The following is a 20,288-nucleotide window of genomic DNA, read 5'->3' as shown; positions in this document are numbered from 1 at the left end:
CACCCTGCAGTGGAGCTTGTTAACAAGCAGAGCCCTATCTTGTTGGTATTCACAGTGCAGCGCTGACCCAGTGAAAACAGCATTAGGAATGCAGCTGTGAAGTGGCAGGCAGACCAGAGGCCAACATCGCCCCCTTCTGCTTACATTATTCAGTGCAGCTGAAAGTCTCAATTTCAAATAACCAGCAAAGAATGAGGGTGGAAATTTAACCCATAAGTTAGACCACAACCAACGAGGAGTGGTATTTCTGAAAGTGTCTGTACTACTACAGCTGGTATTTTTCCCTGCCATAAGCTGTTTTGTTGTCCAAAAACGTTTAATATTGAGCACATCAGATAACATATCCTCATTATTTCAAGCATACATGTTGTTCTTCATTTCCACTTAATCCCACATGCAATATCCTGTTGCCTGAAACACCCAATAAGAAAACTGGAGTGCATTAATTCATGCTTCCAGTTGTATCCATCTTGAAACAGTACACAATGTGCTTTATGTGCTGTCATTTGCAAAAGACTGCTTTTACTTTTCAAATATTTCCCCATTTATTTATTTACTTCTGCTGTTGTTGTTGTCGATAATACTTCCAACTAGTTTCTTATTCTAACAATTCAACAATCAAACCAGTCAGTCTTTCAGGTTAGTTTTAAAAACACTATATTTGCTGCAAACAAGCAGCACATATTACAATGAAAGTCTCTGTGATAGTAGGGATTTTGGAAGGACTGTTAATGGATCTGTGCTTTTAAACAACAAAGTTTATGCTCTACTTCTTATGTAAAGTCTAATACAACAGCATATCAATTATTGTGTTATTCGACCACCATGGGATCTAGCTCTTGACCAGTCTGCCACCCGCCTCTGGAACTCCCTCCATCCGGACATCCATAACATCAACTCTTTTTCTATTTCCAAATCTCGTCTCAAAACACATCTTTTTAAACTGGCATATTAACTCTGATTACAACTTTTCATTGCACAGTATCTTATCCTGCTCATTTTATTTACTATTTACACTGTATCATGTCTTGTTGATTTTATCAAACTCATTTTTATATTCATGTTCTTTTTTAAACTCTGCCTTGTAAGTGAGTGCTTGAGTGCTTTGAAAGGTGTCTTTAAATAAAATGTACTATTTTTACTAGGGCTGTAAGGATATATCGCAAGACGGTACAAAAATCGATACAAATGAGGGTGGATTAAAATCGATTCAACAAAATTTGTATCAGGATGTTATTTTTAAACAGTAGAAGGCTCTATCTGCATTATACTCCGCTTGTTCAACATCATTAAGTCTCTTGTGCTGCTCTCTCGTCACTCTGAGTGGAGGTGTTTTAAGTTTAAAGCATGTTTCAGAATCAGCTGACTGAACACAGCAGAGACTATCAGCTGGGGGCTGCAGCTGAGTGATAGGTCTCCCAGAGCGCTTTTTTTCTCCGTCGTCGGACTGATTCTGACCCGGTTGCGCTCCCGGCTGACATCTTACTGCATTCATATGCTTATTTTTCTCAATAAGAACGAGAAAACTGGACACTGAGTCTAAAATCTGATTCTGTTCAGTTGTCCTGTTGCAGTAAATCCACATGTTGTAGTCTGAGTCTTCACTCTATGACCATGGGTCCACAGAGATTATTTATCCTCACGTTGATATTCAGCGTGTTAACATTTTGAACACCTCAATATGATCTGTAGCTGTTTAATAGCATCAGAAAACGATAAACGATCGTTAACATTTCCAAAGATTGATCATGGAAAATAATTGAAATTTACATCCCTAATTTAAATAGATTGACCTTATTTGTTTTAAAATTTGATACTTCAATTTGGGAATTGTTCACTTTCCATTTCTCTATAATTGTTCTGAAATTTTCTAACAAGGTATTTTTGTACGGTGGTTTTAGTTTTTTGGAAGTTGTGGAAAAAAAGTGTGCAGTGGTTTTATTTGAGTTAAAACACACCTTAAAAATGAAATCGGATTACTTTGTTTACAAAGAAATATAAGAGAACAAATGTATATTGCAACTGTCCATATCTGAGAATTGAAATAAAATAAAAGTTATTTAAATTTTGAGTTCAATCCAGTTTTCTTGAAAATTGTTAGAGAATCGTGAGTGAATCGTACCGTGAACCAAAAATCTGGTTAAAAATCAGTTTTCGATTCGAATCGTGGGTTGAGTGTATCCTTACATTCCTAGTGCTATGTACTAGTGTTAAAATTTCCAAAGATGGATGACGAAGATTACTTAAAATTGACGTCCATCCATCCACGAGCATTACAAAATTGAGTTTAAAAAATGCCCCCTAGAATGTCATTCTTTCCACACCAGTTTCAATCTCATTGTTGGATTTGCAGGTCAAGAAAATACTCAAACGTTATAATATTAATTTTAAGAAGTCTTTGATAGATTTTTAACCCCTTCATTTTACAGTACATGTCTTTGTTTTGTATTGGACATGGATAAAAAAGCGTCCAAATTTTGTCACCACATTAAGGTTACTATGTGTACCGGGTTGATTATTTCACTGTTTACTGCTGTTGACGGCGCCATTGCTTTTACCTTCAATCAGACTTGTTCACTTTTATTGTGCTTTGGTTTCGAGTGTTTGGTTACTCACCGCATCAGCCCTGCAGATGGTGTTGGCGACATGGCGACAAAGTGTTCGCAGCCAGGCGCTTTTAACGGTGTCCTCTCCAGCCAATTGGAAACTGAACAACAAGTTCTCCTGTTCAGTTGGAGGGCGAACCACCAAGGCAAATGCATTCAAACACTCTGAAAGGAGGATGCAGAAGGAGGGAGAGATGGACGGACAGTGAAAGAGAGGGGGAAAATCAGCCAGCAAAGAGATTGGGATAAAGAGAATGAGATAGAATCAAAGGAGAGGTGTTGGACGGGGAGAAGGGTAGAGAAACAGATGGAAAGATAAGAGCAGACAGAAGTGGGGGAAGAAAGCAAAACATGAAAGACAAATCAACTTCAGAGCCTGGTCCAGATTCCTCCCAACATCAATCATTACTGTTCTCAGTGAAAACAAAGTTTGTCTCTGAACAATGGATTCTCATGTAAAACTGCAAGGTGAAAGAAAATACAAGGAATACTGAACTATATACAGAACGCTGGCTTTCAGACCCCCTGCACATATCTCAGCATGTCCTACTGGATCCTAAATATTGAGGGCATCTTAAACAAAACCCAGGACACCAGGAAAAACAGGGCTTCAGAAAAGTAGAGGAGGGAGCATCACACTCCTCAGAAATGTTAACCTGGTATTTAACCCCAATTATTAGGAGGGCCGGAGAAGACGATGCACTGCAGTGAGTGCGGAGCCTTTTTGCCTTTTAATGATAGGACAGCTGGAGACAGGAAATGTGGGGAGTAGAGAGGGGGGGGGGAGATGCAGCAAAGGGTTGTGGCCGGGAATCGAACCAGCGACCCCTGAGACATGAACTATAGCCTCTGCACATGGTGCACATGTTCAAACTGCTAGGCCAACGGCCCTGGTTAATATATTCTTTATGAAACTAACAGTACAAAGGGAAATTAGATGTGTGATGTGTGTTTATTCTTATAAGACAGTGCACCGTATTAAAAGTCTTGTGATACGTCAGGTGTCTAAATTGTGTCTAAGCAGCAACAGCTACTACTACTACTACTACTACTACTCTCCGTCTCATCACTATCATCTCTCTCTCTCTCTCTCTTTCTTATTTCCCTCCATCTCTCCAACCCCAACTCTGTCGAGGCCGATGGTTGTCTATCATGAGCTTGGTTCTGCTCGAGGTTTCTGCCTGTTTAAAGGAAGTTTGTCCTTGCTGCTGTAACTAGCTAAATACTGAGAGGTGCAATGCTCATGGTGGATTAAGACGAGATCAAACTGAGTCCTGTCAGATTCACAGTGTCCAGTTTTCTGTCTACTCGTTCTTATTGAGAAAAATTAGAACGTTTACGTGGTCCGGTGTCAGCCAGGAGCGCAACCGGGGCATAATAAGTCCAGCAGCGAAGAAAAAAAAAGAGACCTGTCACTCAGCCGCAAGTCAAAGTATTTAGTAAGTTAAAAACTGTAATTGAAGTCGATAAATAAACCATCTTTCATATTAATTCATGCTTCATTTGCCTTTATCTTAACATAAGCCTAGCCTATAAGAAAGTACAATTCAATCTGGTATTGTTTATTATAATACAGATTGATTTATTGCCAGTATTTGTTGAAAAATACATGAGAAGAGGACCTAAAATAAAAAATGCATATTAAATCACAACCGCAATATTAAGGAAAATAATCGCAATTCGAATATTTTCCAAAATCGTTCAGCCCTAGTTTAAAAAAGCTGCAATTAGGGTCGCAAAATTCAAACACTTTCAGGCCCATTAGGGGCCCCCCTCCCCACTTGGGCCCTAGGTAGTCAGTCCCACTTTTCCCCACCGACTACGACGCCCTGACATACAGTACTTCTGTAGCGAATTGCAAATGAAGCACAATTATTCCAGTCAAGCTCAACTCCAGTGTGTTTTCACTGTTCTAGCCAATGTAAATAGAGGTTTGAAGAACAGGACAGGGACAAAGGTTGGTCATTGCAGAGGATTTATGAAATCTATTTCCTGTGGTTTATTTTCACAGTAGGATTGACACTGAAATCAGTGGCTTTCCAGTGTTTCCTTCTTCTTTTTCTGTTTTAAACAATGTCTTCTAGTGATTGAGTATGTCCTTATGTTCACATTGACCATCAAATCCTCTCCAAAAATCCAGCATTTTTAAAGTTCTTTTGAGACTTACGTGGTCTACATAGAGAATAAAATCTTATAATAAAGTCTTTAACTGAACAGCATATTGAGGGGTTTCGATGGCAAGGATGAACATGAGAAGTGACAGTAGCAAGTAGAATATATGCGTTTCTGACTAGTGCTGCACAACAGATGTGAAAAATCACGAGTTAAAATGTTTTGATTTATGTATATATCTTTTTTTTTTGCTTCAGTGCTGCAGTGATTGGAAAAAAAACAGAGCATGTATCTTGGAGTTTGTTTCTTTCCAACACTGTGCTGTTTAACACTGTCGTTCCTGAGGGAATGTGCAGTTATGGAGAAAAAACTGAAGGTATAGAGGAAAACTAAAAACATACTCCAATGACATGCAGATGCAACTTTCTTACCGTCTGTGTCCTGCAAGTCCAGCACTCTCCGAATCTGGGACAGGGGCATCAATGCAATGTGCTTGAGAGGGGGAGGCGGTCTCGTCTGTCCCAGTGGACTCTTGAACGTATTGATCACCTTATGTCGCTTCCTTGCAATCTACAGACACACACATGCACAAATTTAGACCGCAAGTTTGGATGTAGATGTAAAGAAAGGCAACTTCATAGCATCCAATGTGTGTGCTTGTGTGTGTTTGTGTGTGTGTGTGTGCGTGCGCGTGTGTGTGTCCTTGATGTTCTAAAATTGAGTGTGGGTGCATTTTGCAGTGTGTGGGTGAAGCTATCGGTTACTTGGCAATAAATCAATGCGGCCTTCATAGAGGTAAACGATGCAACTCATTAATGCCACATTAATTAGATGCTGAGAAAGACGAAACAGGGTGGAGGGAGGTGGATAGAGGGATGGGGGAGAGGATAAAACAGGACACTACATCGTAGGTCATTGTTATTTTGACAGTTTAAGTGAGGAAGGCGAGAGTGATTATATGAATGCAAAAGTTAATCAATGATAAGTGATGATGGAGGGGAGTTATAGTAAGACCACCCACTCTTACATAATATCCAGTCGATAAAAATACATTCAAGACCACATAGGAAAATGTCAGACAGCTTGTTCAACACACACGTGCAAACACACGCACACACACACAGAAGCTAATTAGGAGGTGTCACTGACACTCCTGATTCAGCGCAGCCACCCACCTCCTCTCTTTCATGATTGCCTACCCTGTTCTTAGGCTGCCCCTTTGCTAATTAACACACACAGCCTGTGTCAGCAGTGATAGACTGCACACACATGAATTGATCACCCATTCAATCTTGCTACTCTGCAAAAGGCCTCTTTCCACCTCACCACCGAATGGGCACATGGATCACAGTGTGTGTTCAGTGACATGCTGAGATTCATGCTGAGTCTCCCTTAACAAACGTGGCGCAGGAGCAAAGAGACTGGTTAAATGATTTAGGGGCTTAAACTGTTGGAGGGAGAAGGAGCTTTCAGGTGATGCAGCAACTTGTTATGATTGCATGTAAACAACATGTGAGGCAACTTCACTGAGCCTGGCTGAATTCTAAATAGGGTATCAAAGTGGTAGAAAATTTCAGGTAAATTTCCATGGGAAGAATGGGAATTTATGGGAATTTATGGGAATTAAGGCTAATTTAATGGAAAGGTATCATATGTTTTGTTATAAGCAGACATCCATCCAAAATAATACAATTAAATTAAGTGTTAAATATTTTATTGAACAATCAATTCTTTCATTGAAGAACAAAATCATGAATTTTGAGTGAAATATTACTCATCCCCCCAACCCACAGGCTCAAAAGTGTGGTCAATGATTCTAGAAATCCTCTGTGGATGTGATGGAAGAATGCGCAGTGCATGTAGGGGGCGTGGTCTCAATAGCCCTTCAGTAAGCAGTGTGCTATGTGCATGTGATTGAGGAATAGCATAGATATTCAACTGTACTTGCATGAAATCTGGTTGATTAAGTCAGGATTATGCTAAAATATATTTTCTCCAGCTATATTTAAGCTCCCTATTAAAAGCCAACCTTCAATTTTGTAAATTTCTGGTTTATTCCTGTTTTTATTCCCATAAATTCCCGTTAATTCCCATGGAAAGTGTACAACTTTGAAAATTCCCCAGAATTTTGCAACCCTAATTCTTAATAGTCCACTTCAACATTAATGGTGGTAAATCTTACAACCAGTAAACCAAAACACTCCCGACACCCAGAATCTTGCACCTTCCTGCAGTATTTACACAGACTCTATGAATCAAAGCTGTTGCTAGTATCAAATGCATTCTCACCTCGAGGCAGTCATTGAAGAGGAAGAGTGTCACATGCTCCCCACGATCACATGGCTGGTCTCCCAGGGCAATGGTTTCTACTCTGTGAACCAAGCTGCGATGGGAGGAAAGCAAGTTGGCCTGCACAGGACACAAAGAGTTAGAAAGTGTGAGGGAGGGTGACTGGTTTGAATCTGACAGTCATTTCTAAACCTAACTGATGGAGATGCAAGGGAGGAAGTGTGATGAAGGCAAAGTTTTGAAGAACAGACGCGAAGTCTGGAAGTTACAGACTTATAGAAGGTTCAAATAAGGTTCATTATTTTCATTAACTAACTTAAAGTCATCTCCTTTCAAAATTTCCCCATTATTATTTCTTCTTCTAAATGTCCATATGTTAGTAACCTACATTGACAATTTAACAAAAGTATAAGTGTCATGTATGTTTTAAAGATTGACAATTGTTTGCAGTGGAAGACTCTATTGTAAAATAGTTATTTGACATCTTCTTCTACAAAATTTCAGAAGATTTAAATCAAAATATTGCTCAGTTTTCAGATTTCTTTTGTCTTCAGAAATCGCTAGTCTCATTCAAAACAAGTAAGAGTGATAATATGGCTGGGCGCTAAAACGCTAACGATAATTATTGTAATATTTTTTTCTCAATATAAATATAACAGATGTACACTAAAACATGTATATATTTAAACCTGTAACACCTGCAGACACTGGAAAGGGAGGGGGCGCTAGTGTGTCTAAAACGCTAGTTCGCACCTAACATTAAACAGAAGAAGAAGTCGGCATGGAACAGCCAATAATCACACTCATTTCAGCCGGATAAGCAGCAGGATAAGGTTCACTCAGGAGAAAAGAAATCTGCCTTTAAACTATATAAAAGAATAATTTAATAATTATTGTGAACATTATCGATAGACATGAAAAATGTTATCGTGATAACACCTTTTTCAATATCGCCCAGCCTCAGTGATGATTTTAAAATCTTCCACATAAAACAGTAAAATGCATAATGTGTTAGTAAATTAGGACTCTCTTGATCTCTACAGTGGATAAAAGGCTGTTTGGGATATCATGCAGTACCCCGAATTTTCAGCCGGCTCTTGTGTGAGATTAAATAAAAGCAGTACGGCACATCACATGCTCCAAAAATCGACAGATTTGCAAAAAACATTGCAATTGTCACACTCACAGGACAGCCATCAACTTCATACACAACATCAAAGATCTGCTTCTGGCCTTCAGTTTTCCTCTTGTCCTCGTTGATGTGTCTGGTTGGAAGGTTAGGAAGGAGAAATGTTACAGAATGAAGGAAACTGACTGACTCTATGAGGCAAAATGGGCAAAAGGCAATATGAACATCTAATTTAATGAATGCATCAGATCTTTAATCTTAAATAATTCCATTTACCAATCAAAAAAGGAATGGTACTTCATGGCTTCTTGTTTTAAGACATCCAATCAACTGAAGTCCTTGTACAAATGCACATTCATAAAGTTATTTACAGCCGAGTGCTCACAACTGCTACTCAAAGTCCATGAATAATGACCACAGTAATTAAAAAATCACTAGTCAATGCCCTTAGATTTTCTTGCTCACAGACCAAACCAGAAGTACTGAAGTCCTAACTTTTGAAGTATTGCAGTCTTTTAAAGAGTCAACACCCTTAAAGGCCCTGGGAACCCAAATCAACAAAAACGTTCTACATATGCTATATTTCAGACCATATGCAAATACTACAAACTATGTAAAAATATTAGAACTCAACTTCATTCATCAAGGAAGTACCAGACATTAATCTTTAAAATAAAAAACTGCCACTTTAGACATTTTTATGACAAACTAGTACATAAGAAAACTCCAGAACACAAATAACTTGTTAGTCACTCTAAATGTTCATAGGAAGGATCCTTAAAACCTGTTGGTAAATTAAACGCATAATAATCTGGATAATCTTGAAACCGTGATTATTTCTCTCACAATATCGTACCACCAAAATCTTTAATCATTGCATCCCTAATCCGTAATATCAAGGAAATCAGGGAGTGAAATGAACAGCTGCAACGTGGCAACATTTAAAAAGTTATAGCTGTAATAGAACCAAAAATTCAGGCCATATGCCATCTTAAAATAAAGGTTTTCATACTGCTAAATGTTAATGTTTTATCAAGTTTAGAATATTCTGCAATAGGGCTACATGGTTATAATGATATACCATCAGGTACAGCAAACTCTTGCTGTACAAGTGGATGATGATATACATTATGAACTCATTGGTGGGATCACTTAAGGCACTGCAGGGTTTTCTTTAATGCTCCCTTGAAGAGTCGGTTCATGCTGTATATGGCTTCAAAGCCCACCTACTGATGAAGTTATGTGGTTGATTGGACCACAGCTACAGGATTAGAGCACAGGTTGACACACAGCACTGAATGTGATTGCTCTGCGATCTGAAAATACACTCAAACTACAAGTTGATCATCATCGTACCAGTCTCAGGTATATAAGGCTTCAAAATATTCCCAAAGGAACTTTAAAACTATCAACTGATTTTAGCTTAATCTTGTCTAAATGATGGTTAATTACTACAAGTTGAACTTGCTTAGTGGTCAAGATTAAGCATAAAAATGACAGTAGTGTAGGAAGTATTGTTGGAAATGATCAAACAATGATGGCTGTGTGATCTTCACAAGAAGGAAGGGTAAAGTCACGCCAACTCACGTCATGACTTCTCTCAGAGACTCGATAGCTTTCTCCAACGTTATCTTGTCTGGGTTGTCATCTGATGTATGCTTCTTTATGTCTGAACGGTGGAATAAAGAGAAGGTTTAGTAAGAAGTGGACAGGGAGGAAGAGATGAAAATATCTTAAGAAAGTTGAATAGAGAAGAACAGGGAGGAAAAGGAGGTATCCACAGGAGATAAGGAAGGAGGAAGACAGGTAGGGAAGGACAAAGATAAGGAGGAAAGACAAGGATGGTTATAATTAGCACAAGAGATGAGTTTGTTTCTTTACAAAGGGCTGTGTAAGTGTTACCGTTGAGGAGAAGGGCTACACTGGGCAGCCGCTGCACTGGTCTGATGAGCAGTTCCACCAGTGTCTGTCTGCCACACTCTGGCTTGGATTGGTTGATCTGTCAAAGGAAAACATCACTGTTTCATCATGTGTAATCATGTTGATCAAGACAAGTGTATAAAGAAAAATAATGTTAACATGAAAAACACAAGTCAGTTCTCTCAGGCAAATCTTTTAACTGACACTTTTGCATGTAGCACCAATTGTTGTGCTGAAAAGTTGGAGGGGGAATTGTATAATTTCTCTCATTATTATGCTTTCAAAAGAGCAGGGGTCTCATTTATAAAATGCAATGGTCTGTTCATAAATCACAAACCATCTTGAAATATGCGCACGTAGTTCAGCCTCGTAATCCGCCCTTTTCACGCCCACATTCAACCATATATGGTCAACGCAAAGCACTTAATGAATAAAAGTGCATACAAATGAGCCAGAAGATCCAACTTTCTCCCCTTTTCGACCAATGTGAACCAGGTTGTATTTCCCGGCTGGTGCTTGCGCTGGTTCGGAGATGGTTGAACTCGTGAACCAACAACGTTGTATTCATTTATTTTTACCACAACTTGCTCGTCTCTTGTGCAAATACAACTCCATCTGCCTACAACCAGTTAAGCTAAAAAGCTCATAAAGAATGAATACAAAGGGCCTACCTTGAGGAAAGCATGGAAGCGCGGCTTCTGTTTCTCACAGCGAACAATGGTGTCCTTGCTCATTTCAAAGAAGTTGACGAAGGGTGGGTAGGCCCTCACCAGCTCTCTGGACTGAAGAGAGAGAAGAGAGGACCAGCCAGAGGGATTGAAAGGAAGATAAAACACAAAAAGAATAATAATGATTCACTCTTCTCACTATCATGTCCCTCCTACAAGTGTGTAACCGCTCAAAGCCCAACTCTCAGTATCAGTAAAACCATGAGGTCCTGTATGTTTTATTGTATAGACAAATATGCAGTGAAAATTAAACATGTATATTCTGATAAAAATCGGCTCCTACTCACATATTTGAGGATGATGTCTCCTACACTCTTGTCCTCTGACCAGTCTGTCAGGACTTCCTCGAGATCACTCTGATGAACAATAACAAATACTCACAGTTCAACAACTCCTCTTTAAAATTGACCCCATTACAATCGTTTGTTCACATTTTTTATACATTGTTTAGGAAGTGTTACCTTTATTCTGGTGTGAACCTCGTAGATGTCTGGGATGCAGCCAAATATAGTCTTCATTTCCTCTTGGGCCAAGATTGGTCCACCTACCTGCCCCTCTTTTTCCAGAGGAATTTTGAAAAGCTGAAAATAACAACACACACAAAACATTATTTATCTTTTGTTGTCTTTTAGTGTCTCTCTTATTTGTAAAGCACTATGTAACTCTGTTTTGAAAAGTTCTATATAAATCCATGCATCCATCCACCCATCCATTTACTTCAGCTTATCCAGGACTCTATAAAGATTATCATAATTCAACATGCACAAAAACTAAACATCAAAATGAACAGCTTCCTTTCCAACCCAACAAAATGTTAGCATCAGCAGCTCATCTTAAAAACTCTAGTTCAGGGGCGTCATTGGCCAAGCAGTCTAAGCGCAACTCATATACAGAAGCTATACAGTCATGGCCAAAAGTTTTGAGAATGAGTTTTGAGAATGAACTATTAATTTTCACAAAGTCTGCTGTTTCAGTTTTTATAATGGCAATTTGCATATACTCCAGAATGTTATGAGGAGTGATCAGCTCAACTGCAATTAATTGCAAAGTCCCTCTTTGCCTTGAAAATGAACTTTATCACCAAAAACACATTTCCACTGCATTTCAGCCCTGCCACAAAAGGACCAGCTAACAGAATTTCAATGACACACAGGTGTCACACACATTAACACAGGTGTGAGTGTTGATGAGGACAAGGCTGGCGATTAATCTGTCATGATTGAGTGACTGGACACTTTAAAAGGAAGATGGTGCATGACACCATTGTTCCTCATCTGTTAGCCATGGTTACCTGCAAGGAAACACGTGCAGCCATCATTGCATTGCACAAAAAGGGCCTAACAGGGAAGTTTATAGCAGCGAGTAAGATTGCACCTCAGTCAACCGTCTATCCAATTATCAAGAACTTCAAGGAGAGAGGTTCAATTGTTGCCAAACAGGCTCCAGGGCGCCCAAGAAAGTCCAGCAAGCGCCAGGACCGTCTCCTGAAGGTGTTACAGATGCGGGATCGGGCCACCACCAGTGCAGAGCTTGCTCAGGAATGGCAGCAGGCAGGTGTGAGTGCATCTGCACGCACAGTGAGGCGAAGACTTTTGGAGGAAGGCCTGGTGTCAAGGAAGGCAGCAAAGAAGCCACTTCTCTCCAGTAAAAACATCAGGGACAAATTGATATTCTGCAGAAGGTACAGGGACTGGACTGCTGAGGACTGGGGTAAAGTCATTTTCTCTGATGAATCCCCTTTCCGATTGTTTGGGGCATCTGGAGGAAGGCTTGTTCGGAGAAGACGAGGTGAGCGCTACCATCAGTCCTGTCTTGCCATCAGTGAAGCATCCTGAGACCATTCATGTGTGGGGTTGCTTTTCGGTCAAGGGAGTGGGCTCTCTCACAATCTTGCCTAAAAACACAGCCATGAATAAAGAATGGTACCAGAACGTCCTCCGAGAGCAACTTCTCCCAACCATCCAAGGGCAGTTTGGTGATGAAGAATGCCTTTTCCAGCATGATGGAGCACCTTGCAAAAACCCACAAATTCTGACAAACTCCAAGCATTGATTATGCAAGAATGGACTGCCATCAGTCAGGATTTGGTCCAGAAGTTGATTGACAGCATGCCAGGGAGAATTGCAGAGGTCTTGAAAAAGAAGGGTCAACACTGCAAATATTGACGTATTGCATGAATTCTGTGTAATTCTCAATAAAAGCTTTTGATACTTATGAAATGCTTCTAATTGTATTTCATTATACCATAGAAACATCTAAAAAAAAACACCTAAAAACCCTGAAGCAGCAGACTTTGTGAAAATGTAATATTTGTGTCATTCTCAAAACTTTTGGCCATGACTGTAGTTAGAGCTGGGCAATATTAAAAAAAGATGTTATCACGATATTTTTTTCCTATCAGTCGATATCGATTATTATCAGGATAAAAATCAATTAGGGATGTAAGGATACACGATACGATTCACTCACGATTCTCTAACGATTTTCAAGAAAACTGGATTGAACTCAAAATTTAAATAACCTATTTTATTTCAATTCTCAGATATGGACAGTTGCAATTGATATTTTTTTTTCTCTTTTATTGCTTCATAAACAAAGTAATCCTTTTTCATTTTTAAGGTGTGTTGTAACTCAAATAAAGCAATTCCCAAATGGAAGTATTAAATATTAAAACATAAGGTAAATCTCTTTAAATTAGGGATGTAAATTATTAAGTATTTTCCATGATCGATCTTTGGAAATGTTAACGATCAATTATCGTTTAATCATTAAAAAAACATGAACGTTTTCCATGTCAAAAATAATGCCAAATGCATTTTTCCCCTAAACGAAATGTTCCTTCATGACACAGTGTATATTACTGATGGTATTTAACAGCTACGGATCATATTGATGTGTTCAAAATGTAAACATGCTGAATATCAACGTGAGGAGCAGGCTTATAAATAATCTCCGTGAACGCATGGTCATAGAGTGAAGACTCAGACTACAACATGTGGATTTACTGCAACAGGACAACTGAACTGGATCATATTTCAGACTCAGTGTCCAGTTTTCTCGTTCTTATTGAGAAAAATAAGCATTTAAACGCTGTAAGGTGTCAGCGGGAGCGCAACTGGGTCAGAATCAGTCCGACGGCGTAGAAAAAAAGCGCTCGTGGAGACCTGTCAGTCAGCTCTCCGCTGTGCAAAACACCTTTAGTTAGCTGATTCTGAAACATGCTTGAAGCACTTAAAACACCTCCACTCAGCTAGTGATGAGAGAGCAACGCAACAGACTTAACGATGTTCAACAAGCGGAGTATAATGCAGATAGCGCCTTCTACTGTTTAAATTTTGTTGAATTGATTTTAATCCATCCTTATTTGTATCGATTTTTTACCATCTTGTGATATATCCTTACATCCCTAGTTTTAAAAGGAGGGAATTACATGATCGAACTATCTCATGGTGGTGAACTTATGTTGAAATTCGGTACGTCTTCTGTCTTCTGCATACCTGAACATGAGCTCATGGTATGTGACTGTAAAATACAGATCAAGTTTATATTTCCTTCTGCTAACTGAAGTGAGGAAAGAGCCTGTATTGACTTTGAAAAAGGAAGCAATCAGCAGAGGTATGATTTGTGCATTGCATGAAGTGATGACGAAAAGATTCCTCTGTTTCCTGTGATAAAGTCTATTGTTGTAGAGCTACATTGACATTATGAAAGAGGTTTAAGCAGCATGTAGAAAGTCTGTTTTCACATTGATTAACGGAACCACAGAGCTAACTTGATATTCTTAGATTTAGTTGGAACCAGCATGCTCTTTGTGAGGCCAAGGAACAGTTAAACACAGTAGTGGGCGATAAAAACCGAGCAGAGGTGTTTGAGACATAAAAGAAAATGCTGCAGGAGACAGAGTACATACAAAAGGAAGCAACATCAACAGAGGAAGCCTAAAAAGAGGAGGCTGAGGAAAAAAGCTACAGAAGAGAGAGATTTGGAAGGATAGGGAGACAGACAGAGAAACGGTCAGGCAGGTCATTTTCTCCCTCACTGGTCAGCTGTCTGACTCTCCGCTGGGACGGACTGATAAGACAGGCCAAGTGAGAGCATACAAACACACACACCAGCACACGCACTCACACACCTTTAATGATTGTAGCTTAACCCGAAACTGTTGTCAGGGGCAACTAACTGGCCAGCCTGCGAGAGAGTGTTAGAAAAGTCCACATTGTGCGAACACACTGATACCTGGAGGATGGTGCTCAAAATGTCGACATAGTTGCTCTCAGTCTGGTAGAGCTCCTTGGAGACCTGCCACCTCGCTGACTGCTTGGACAAAACCGGAGTTGAGCTCTTAGAGGGCTTCGAACTCTCTGGAGAGACAAGAGGAAGACAAGCTGTTGATGCTGCAGTGAAATACAGACAGGTTACATATCTCAGACAAGCAATTACAGCCGACAGTACACCTACTCAAAAGGTATTAATGAGCAAATTAAACTTGCATACTTCTGGTAACATATCCAGACTAATTAAGGAGTTACTTTTACAAATGTGCACACTAGAATGGACACTTGGCCTCTGCATGAATCTACAGTCTCCGAGTTCCCCTATAGTTTTGTTTTCATACTTTCGCCCATTTCTGCCTTCTGTCAGGCCAGTTTGACCCCTGCGGTGCGCTGTACTTGTGTTGCGATTTGGTACGTCGGAAATGGCGTGACTTCAGCTTCTGGAGTTCTATTCATTCCCTTTGCTTGTAGAAGCACAGCGGGAAGAGCGTCTCGAGGGAGATGTGGCCACACATTCCCGGCGTGAACCACAAACAAAAAGGATAAACAAAGAGGCAGGAGACGATCAAGAAGAGGAACAGACAGCTAAACGGAGTAATGTTACGATATGACGTTTTAAAGAAAACTGGAAAATTGACGAGGCTGGCCAAACTCGGTCCTGGCTGACTTACGACCCGACAAACCACACCATGAGCTGCAGCCTAACTGTATTTTCATAATAAAAACGTATAGTAATTATTTAAAATCAAATAAGGCATGATTTTTTTATTTGGCCAGTGAAAAGTATTTTTGGACGGTACATTTTTGGAGGGCACTAGCCAGTGGCAGATGAGGTAAAAAGTTAATTTTACGCCCTGGGTTGAGCCTTTATAAATAGGCTTGGGTACCGAAGACCAGTTCAATTTTGGAGCCAGCTCCAAATTTCTCAGATTTGGGAATAGGATCAGGAATGCACATTTCGCTTCTGCTTCTTCAATTCCTAACGGACCAAGCGGCAACGTCTGGTCTTAAAATATGAGGCCCAAACGGAAGTGTTATAAACTGCAATACATTGAGTGTCTGCTTGAGTCTGGCTGCAGAAACACTGGAATCCATGTCACTATTGACAGTTTTGAGAGCCTGAACATCCCAACAATAAAGGCAGGCTTAGTTTTGTTTTCATAATGTTCAGTAGTTTTTACTCTCCAAAAAAATGAAATCAGAATCAAGAATGGATAACAACTGGAATTGGAACTGGAATCAATACAACTAAAAGGGTACTCAACCCTATTCATAAATCAATGACATTAAATTACTAATTCCATCCTTTCGTCAAACTAACAACTGCTTCATTTCGCCTCATGAGGGCCTAATATCTGATAACATATCAGCACAGTTCCACTCTGAAGGCAAACCTGACCTGTAGAAATTCCTGACTGCGGCTGCTCCTCCAGTTGTTGAAAGGTTCTTGAACTCAAGCTTGACCTTTTCCTCCTCTCTTCCCTCTCTGTCCTAATCCTTCTCTCCCTGGTTGTTCTCCTCCTCATCCTATTCCTGGTCACAGTATCATCTTCTTTGCTCCCTGAACTGTTCCCTACTCTGTCTTCTGGAATGAAAAATGGAATCACCCGTAACGAGCAGAAACCCAGGTTGGATCAGACAGGTGTGTTCCAGTTCTTCTGCATTTCCGTCTTACCTGCCAAGGCTTTGCACGTGTCAGGAGTGTTTGAGATGTCCAGCAGAGAACCCATGGACAGGGTGTGTTCTGCTGACGGCCTTTTGCGGGGCGGAGGGAAGGGAGAGATCTCGGTCTCCTTGGTGAGCTGAGCCAGTGTGTCCCTGAGACGTCGACGCTTACGGCTGCTGTTGGGGGTGGTGAGGGACAGGAGGGACACAGCTTTCTTCATGGCTGGGCTGTCGTTCTGAAGAATAGGCCAGAAAGAAAAACATATAAATGCAAGTAATAAAGTGTACTCATAGGGATGTCCCGATCAGCTTTTTTGGCCCCCGATCCGACTTTTTAATATTGAATATTTAGCGGAACCGAGTCCCGATCCGATACTTGTGTTTACCTAGATAATAGTTGCACAAGAGGTGAGAGAGTAGAGCTGAACACTGTTTTTTTTACTTTAACAAAAATAAGTAGTCAAAAAAAACCCTAATATATGTCTTAAGTTTATTCCATTCAAATAAAATATGTTACTGGAGAGTTACCGTGTGGGGGTGTAGAGCATATGCTTTTTTCTGTTATGTGTCTGGCAGTGCACATGTTAGTTTACAATAAAATTTAAATCATGGCTTTAGCTCTACATCAACGTCCCATTTTTTATTTTCTAACTATGTATACACAGTTAAGTGAACTCAGAACGCTCAATTACAATCAGCTGCAATTTGTGTTCAGTGAGAGCGGACGTAAATGATCCGATGAGATGATCGGCTCAAATACAGATCAACGGTCAATTAAATAAAAACGTCCGGATCGGATAGTTGAGATTGGGATCAGGACATCCTTATGCATTAACTATTGGTAGCAAGGTTAGTAAATCACAGATGTTTTCTTTATTTTTTTTTTGTTTAAATCTTATATTTCTTGCCTGTATAATAGTGTCACACTGGGTTGTAAATCTTCAGACATATATCCCAAAATGTCAAACTAAAAGGCACTGATTATAAGAGAGTCAAGCCAGGTGAAAGCAGGGGAAAAGGAGGCAGTGGAAAATAATTGATACCGTCACAGAAAGACAAGCCAATCAGTGTAGCCACTGTGAAGAGTTTAAACACTGGCATTTCAAAAACAGAACTTTGTTATAGATTCTTTAGTTGGTTTCAAGAATACCTTGGCCTTTAGTCCTTGCTACCCCTGCAAACCAAGCAGGTTCACAAGTGTAAAACACAGCACAGCTATCCCTGCTGTAATGCTGCAGGGGGAGTGTGTGTGATCTGAGGAAAAGCAGCGGTGAGCATCTTGTAAGAAGCCTCAGAGAAAGCTAACTTATTCTCTATGAGGATGCTATACTGACACATTTATCGGGACAAAATGTTCAAATCTCTTGATGTGGTAGTAAATTGAATTGATCCATAGGTATGCAATATTTTCCAGTTGCTATATGTTTCAAAAGGGGCATTAAGCTTTATCCTAACGAAGCAGCAAACTCTGGTCTCAAAATATGAAGCCTATGCAGAAGTGCTTAAAACTGCAGTTCCTCGAGCGTCCACTTGAGGCTTGCTCTAGAAGTACCATAAAACAAATTACACACCAATTCAAAAAGACGATCTTTACTTTGATGAATCTGAATCTGGATACTACATCCATTCATTATACAGTCTATGATCCTAACATGCATCGTTTTCACTTCAAATAAAAGAGTGTGTTAATAACCTAACAATTAAGTTTTGTTTAAGATTAAGTGACTTTAAGGTGACAGAAATATTAAGTACTGTAACCAAAATGGGGGAAGCTTGGTTTTGAGAGAGAAGGTTGAAAAGAAGTTGAGGACACTATTAGTTTTTTTAAAAGTAAATTAATGACATACCTCTTCAATCTGGCTTTTCACTTGATGTAATTTCTTTTTAGCCCTGGACTTTATTATTGCTATTTTTAGCATAATTTTCAATTGTATTTAATTCTTCTTTATTTTAATTTAATTTAATTCAATTTCCCAGTACTTATCTGATCTAAATGATTATATTGTAATTATTTCATTTTATTTTTAAGTACTTCATATTACTTTCTTCTATTTTGTTTTAGTTAATCTGGTGCCTTTATACCATTTATACATCATGCTAGTACAGATACAGGGGTAAAAAAAAAAGCCCTTTTCAGATGGATTACCAAACACTCACCTTCTCATAGAGGTACATCGACTCCCCAGCACGGGCATCCATCTGAATGCTTCCCCAGAACCACTACCACAGAAGAGAGGAAAAGGGTTTTACTGACCTGTGGGTTACCACAGAGGGTGATAGGAAAATTAAAAAAGATTTGATACTTCAATGACCCACACTTTCCTTTGAAAACCAATAAAACTGGCAGAGTAAAGAAAAGGCCCTATTGATTGTGGGGTTACAACTACAACTGAACCACCACTCTACCTTGGTTCAAATTATTCATCCGCTGAGACGGGAAATCTATTATTGATCCCCCTCTCTGACAGCCCAGACAGAGAGACTGTATCGACTGAGGTTTAACCTAAAAGGAATCCTGATCAGATGATCATTTGGCATTCTGTTTAGGAGGAAACAACTGAGAGGATTCATTATTTTGCTCCAGCCTCTCTGTGACTGAATCTTCCTGAAGCAAAGCCGCGGAGTATATCATCTGTTCTGTTATATCAAGAAAGTTCTTGGCTGATATGATAGTCGTGTCAAACTTGCTTTTCTTTAAAAAGAGCTATTGAAACAAATTCAACTGTCTATAACAAGGCCTACCTCTTGTTTGACCGCATAGAGCTTCTTTGAAGGAGAAAACGGCAGCTCCTTTACTGAGTTTTCCTCCACCACCATGTGTGTACATCTCTCATCTCCAACCTCAAGATAACTGCCACCTTAAACACACGAATACAGGAAGATGATGAGGGAATACATCAGCATGCAACTGACTACACAGATATGAAAAAAATAGAATCACTAATGACAAAAGCTAAGCTCTACGTGCTGCAGCACAGACCATGTTTGAGAGTTCTCTCCTCCATGTTGGCCTTCTCTTCATCTGAGAAACCGAGAAAACTGAGGATGCAGTCCTGGAATGGAGGCACTTTGAATTCTGTTCGGAACTCCTCTTCTCCTGCATGGAAGCATCTTGATAAAAAGGGAGGAAAACAGTCACCATCATCGTTTCTGCAACCGGGCTTGTGTTCAGGTATTTTATACTTCATTTGTTAAAGCATAAAAAGATCCACATGTGAATATAAAGTCTGAACTGACTGATGTAGTTTCTGAAAATGTATTCAAATATTTTCTCAAGTGTATTTCAATCTTTGCGTAGATAAAACAATAGTTGTGAACATGCACTTAGACACTGTTCCTAACAATAGAGTTATTCTCTTTTTTTTTTTTTAGGTGAAAAAGACTTCATGAGTATTGTAATTAATCATCTGATAAAACAAAAAGCTACAGTAGTAGTAACTTTGTAGAAAATAATTAAAAACCAGATTGAGATCAAAGCTATAAAATGTTTATTGTACACAGTGAATACAGCTAACACTTGTCATCAATCAATCAATACATGAAATAAATAAATAAAAGTTCAAAA

The 20,288-nt window shown here is 39.4% G+C and overlaps 1 protein-coding gene across 9 annotated transcripts in view; it reads right to left on the bottom strand.

The window, feature by feature from the left end:
• The window catches only part of ect2 (epithelial cell transforming 2), a 52,829-nt gene that overhangs the window by 14,071 nt on the left and 18,470 nt on the right, over window positions 1–20,288 (bottom strand). For 4 of the 9 annotated variants that reach the window (XM_034707967.1, XM_034707915.1, XM_034707934.1 and 1 more), the window contains 15 exons: window positions 19,704–19,834; window positions 19,466–19,581; window positions 18,881–18,943; window positions 16,734–16,959; window positions 16,458–16,643; window positions 15,021–15,145; window positions 11,246–11,365; window positions 11,072–11,140; window positions 10,728–10,838; window positions 10,039–10,135; window positions 9,724–9,805; window positions 8,194–8,272; window positions 7,008–7,127; window positions 5,150–5,288; window positions 2,617–2,771 (listed from right to left, as the gene is read on the bottom strand). In XM_034707967.1, coding sequence (XP_034563858.1) covers window positions 2,617–2,771; window positions 5,150–5,288; window positions 7,008–7,127; window positions 8,194–8,272; window positions 9,724–9,805; window positions 10,039–10,135; window positions 10,728–10,838; window positions 11,072–11,140; window positions 11,246–11,365; window positions 15,021–15,145; window positions 16,458–16,643; window positions 16,734–16,959; window positions 18,881–18,943; window positions 19,466–19,581; window positions 19,704–19,834 — 1,819 coding nt within the window. The remainder of the gene's footprint in view (window positions 1–2,616; window positions 2,772–5,149; window positions 5,289–7,007; window positions 7,128–8,193; window positions 8,273–9,723; window positions 9,806–10,038; window positions 10,136–10,727; window positions 10,839–11,071; window positions 11,141–11,245; window positions 11,366–15,020; window positions 15,146–16,457; window positions 16,644–16,733; window positions 16,960–18,880; window positions 18,944–19,465; window positions 19,582–19,703; window positions 19,835–20,288) is intronic. The other 5 variants (XM_034707977.1, XM_034707943.1, XM_034707950.1 and 2 more) reach the window with 2 other exon arrangements.

This window comes from Notolabrus celidotus, chromosome 2 (assembly GCF_009762535.1).
Source record: "Notolabrus celidotus isolate fNotCel1 chromosome 2, fNotCel1.pri, whole genome shotgun sequence".
Taxonomy (NCBI): domain Eukaryota; kingdom Metazoa; phylum Chordata; class Actinopteri; order Labriformes; family Labridae; genus Notolabrus; species Notolabrus celidotus.
Note: the sequence above shows the minus strand (reverse complement) of the source record. Positions and strands in the feature narration are given on the sequence as shown.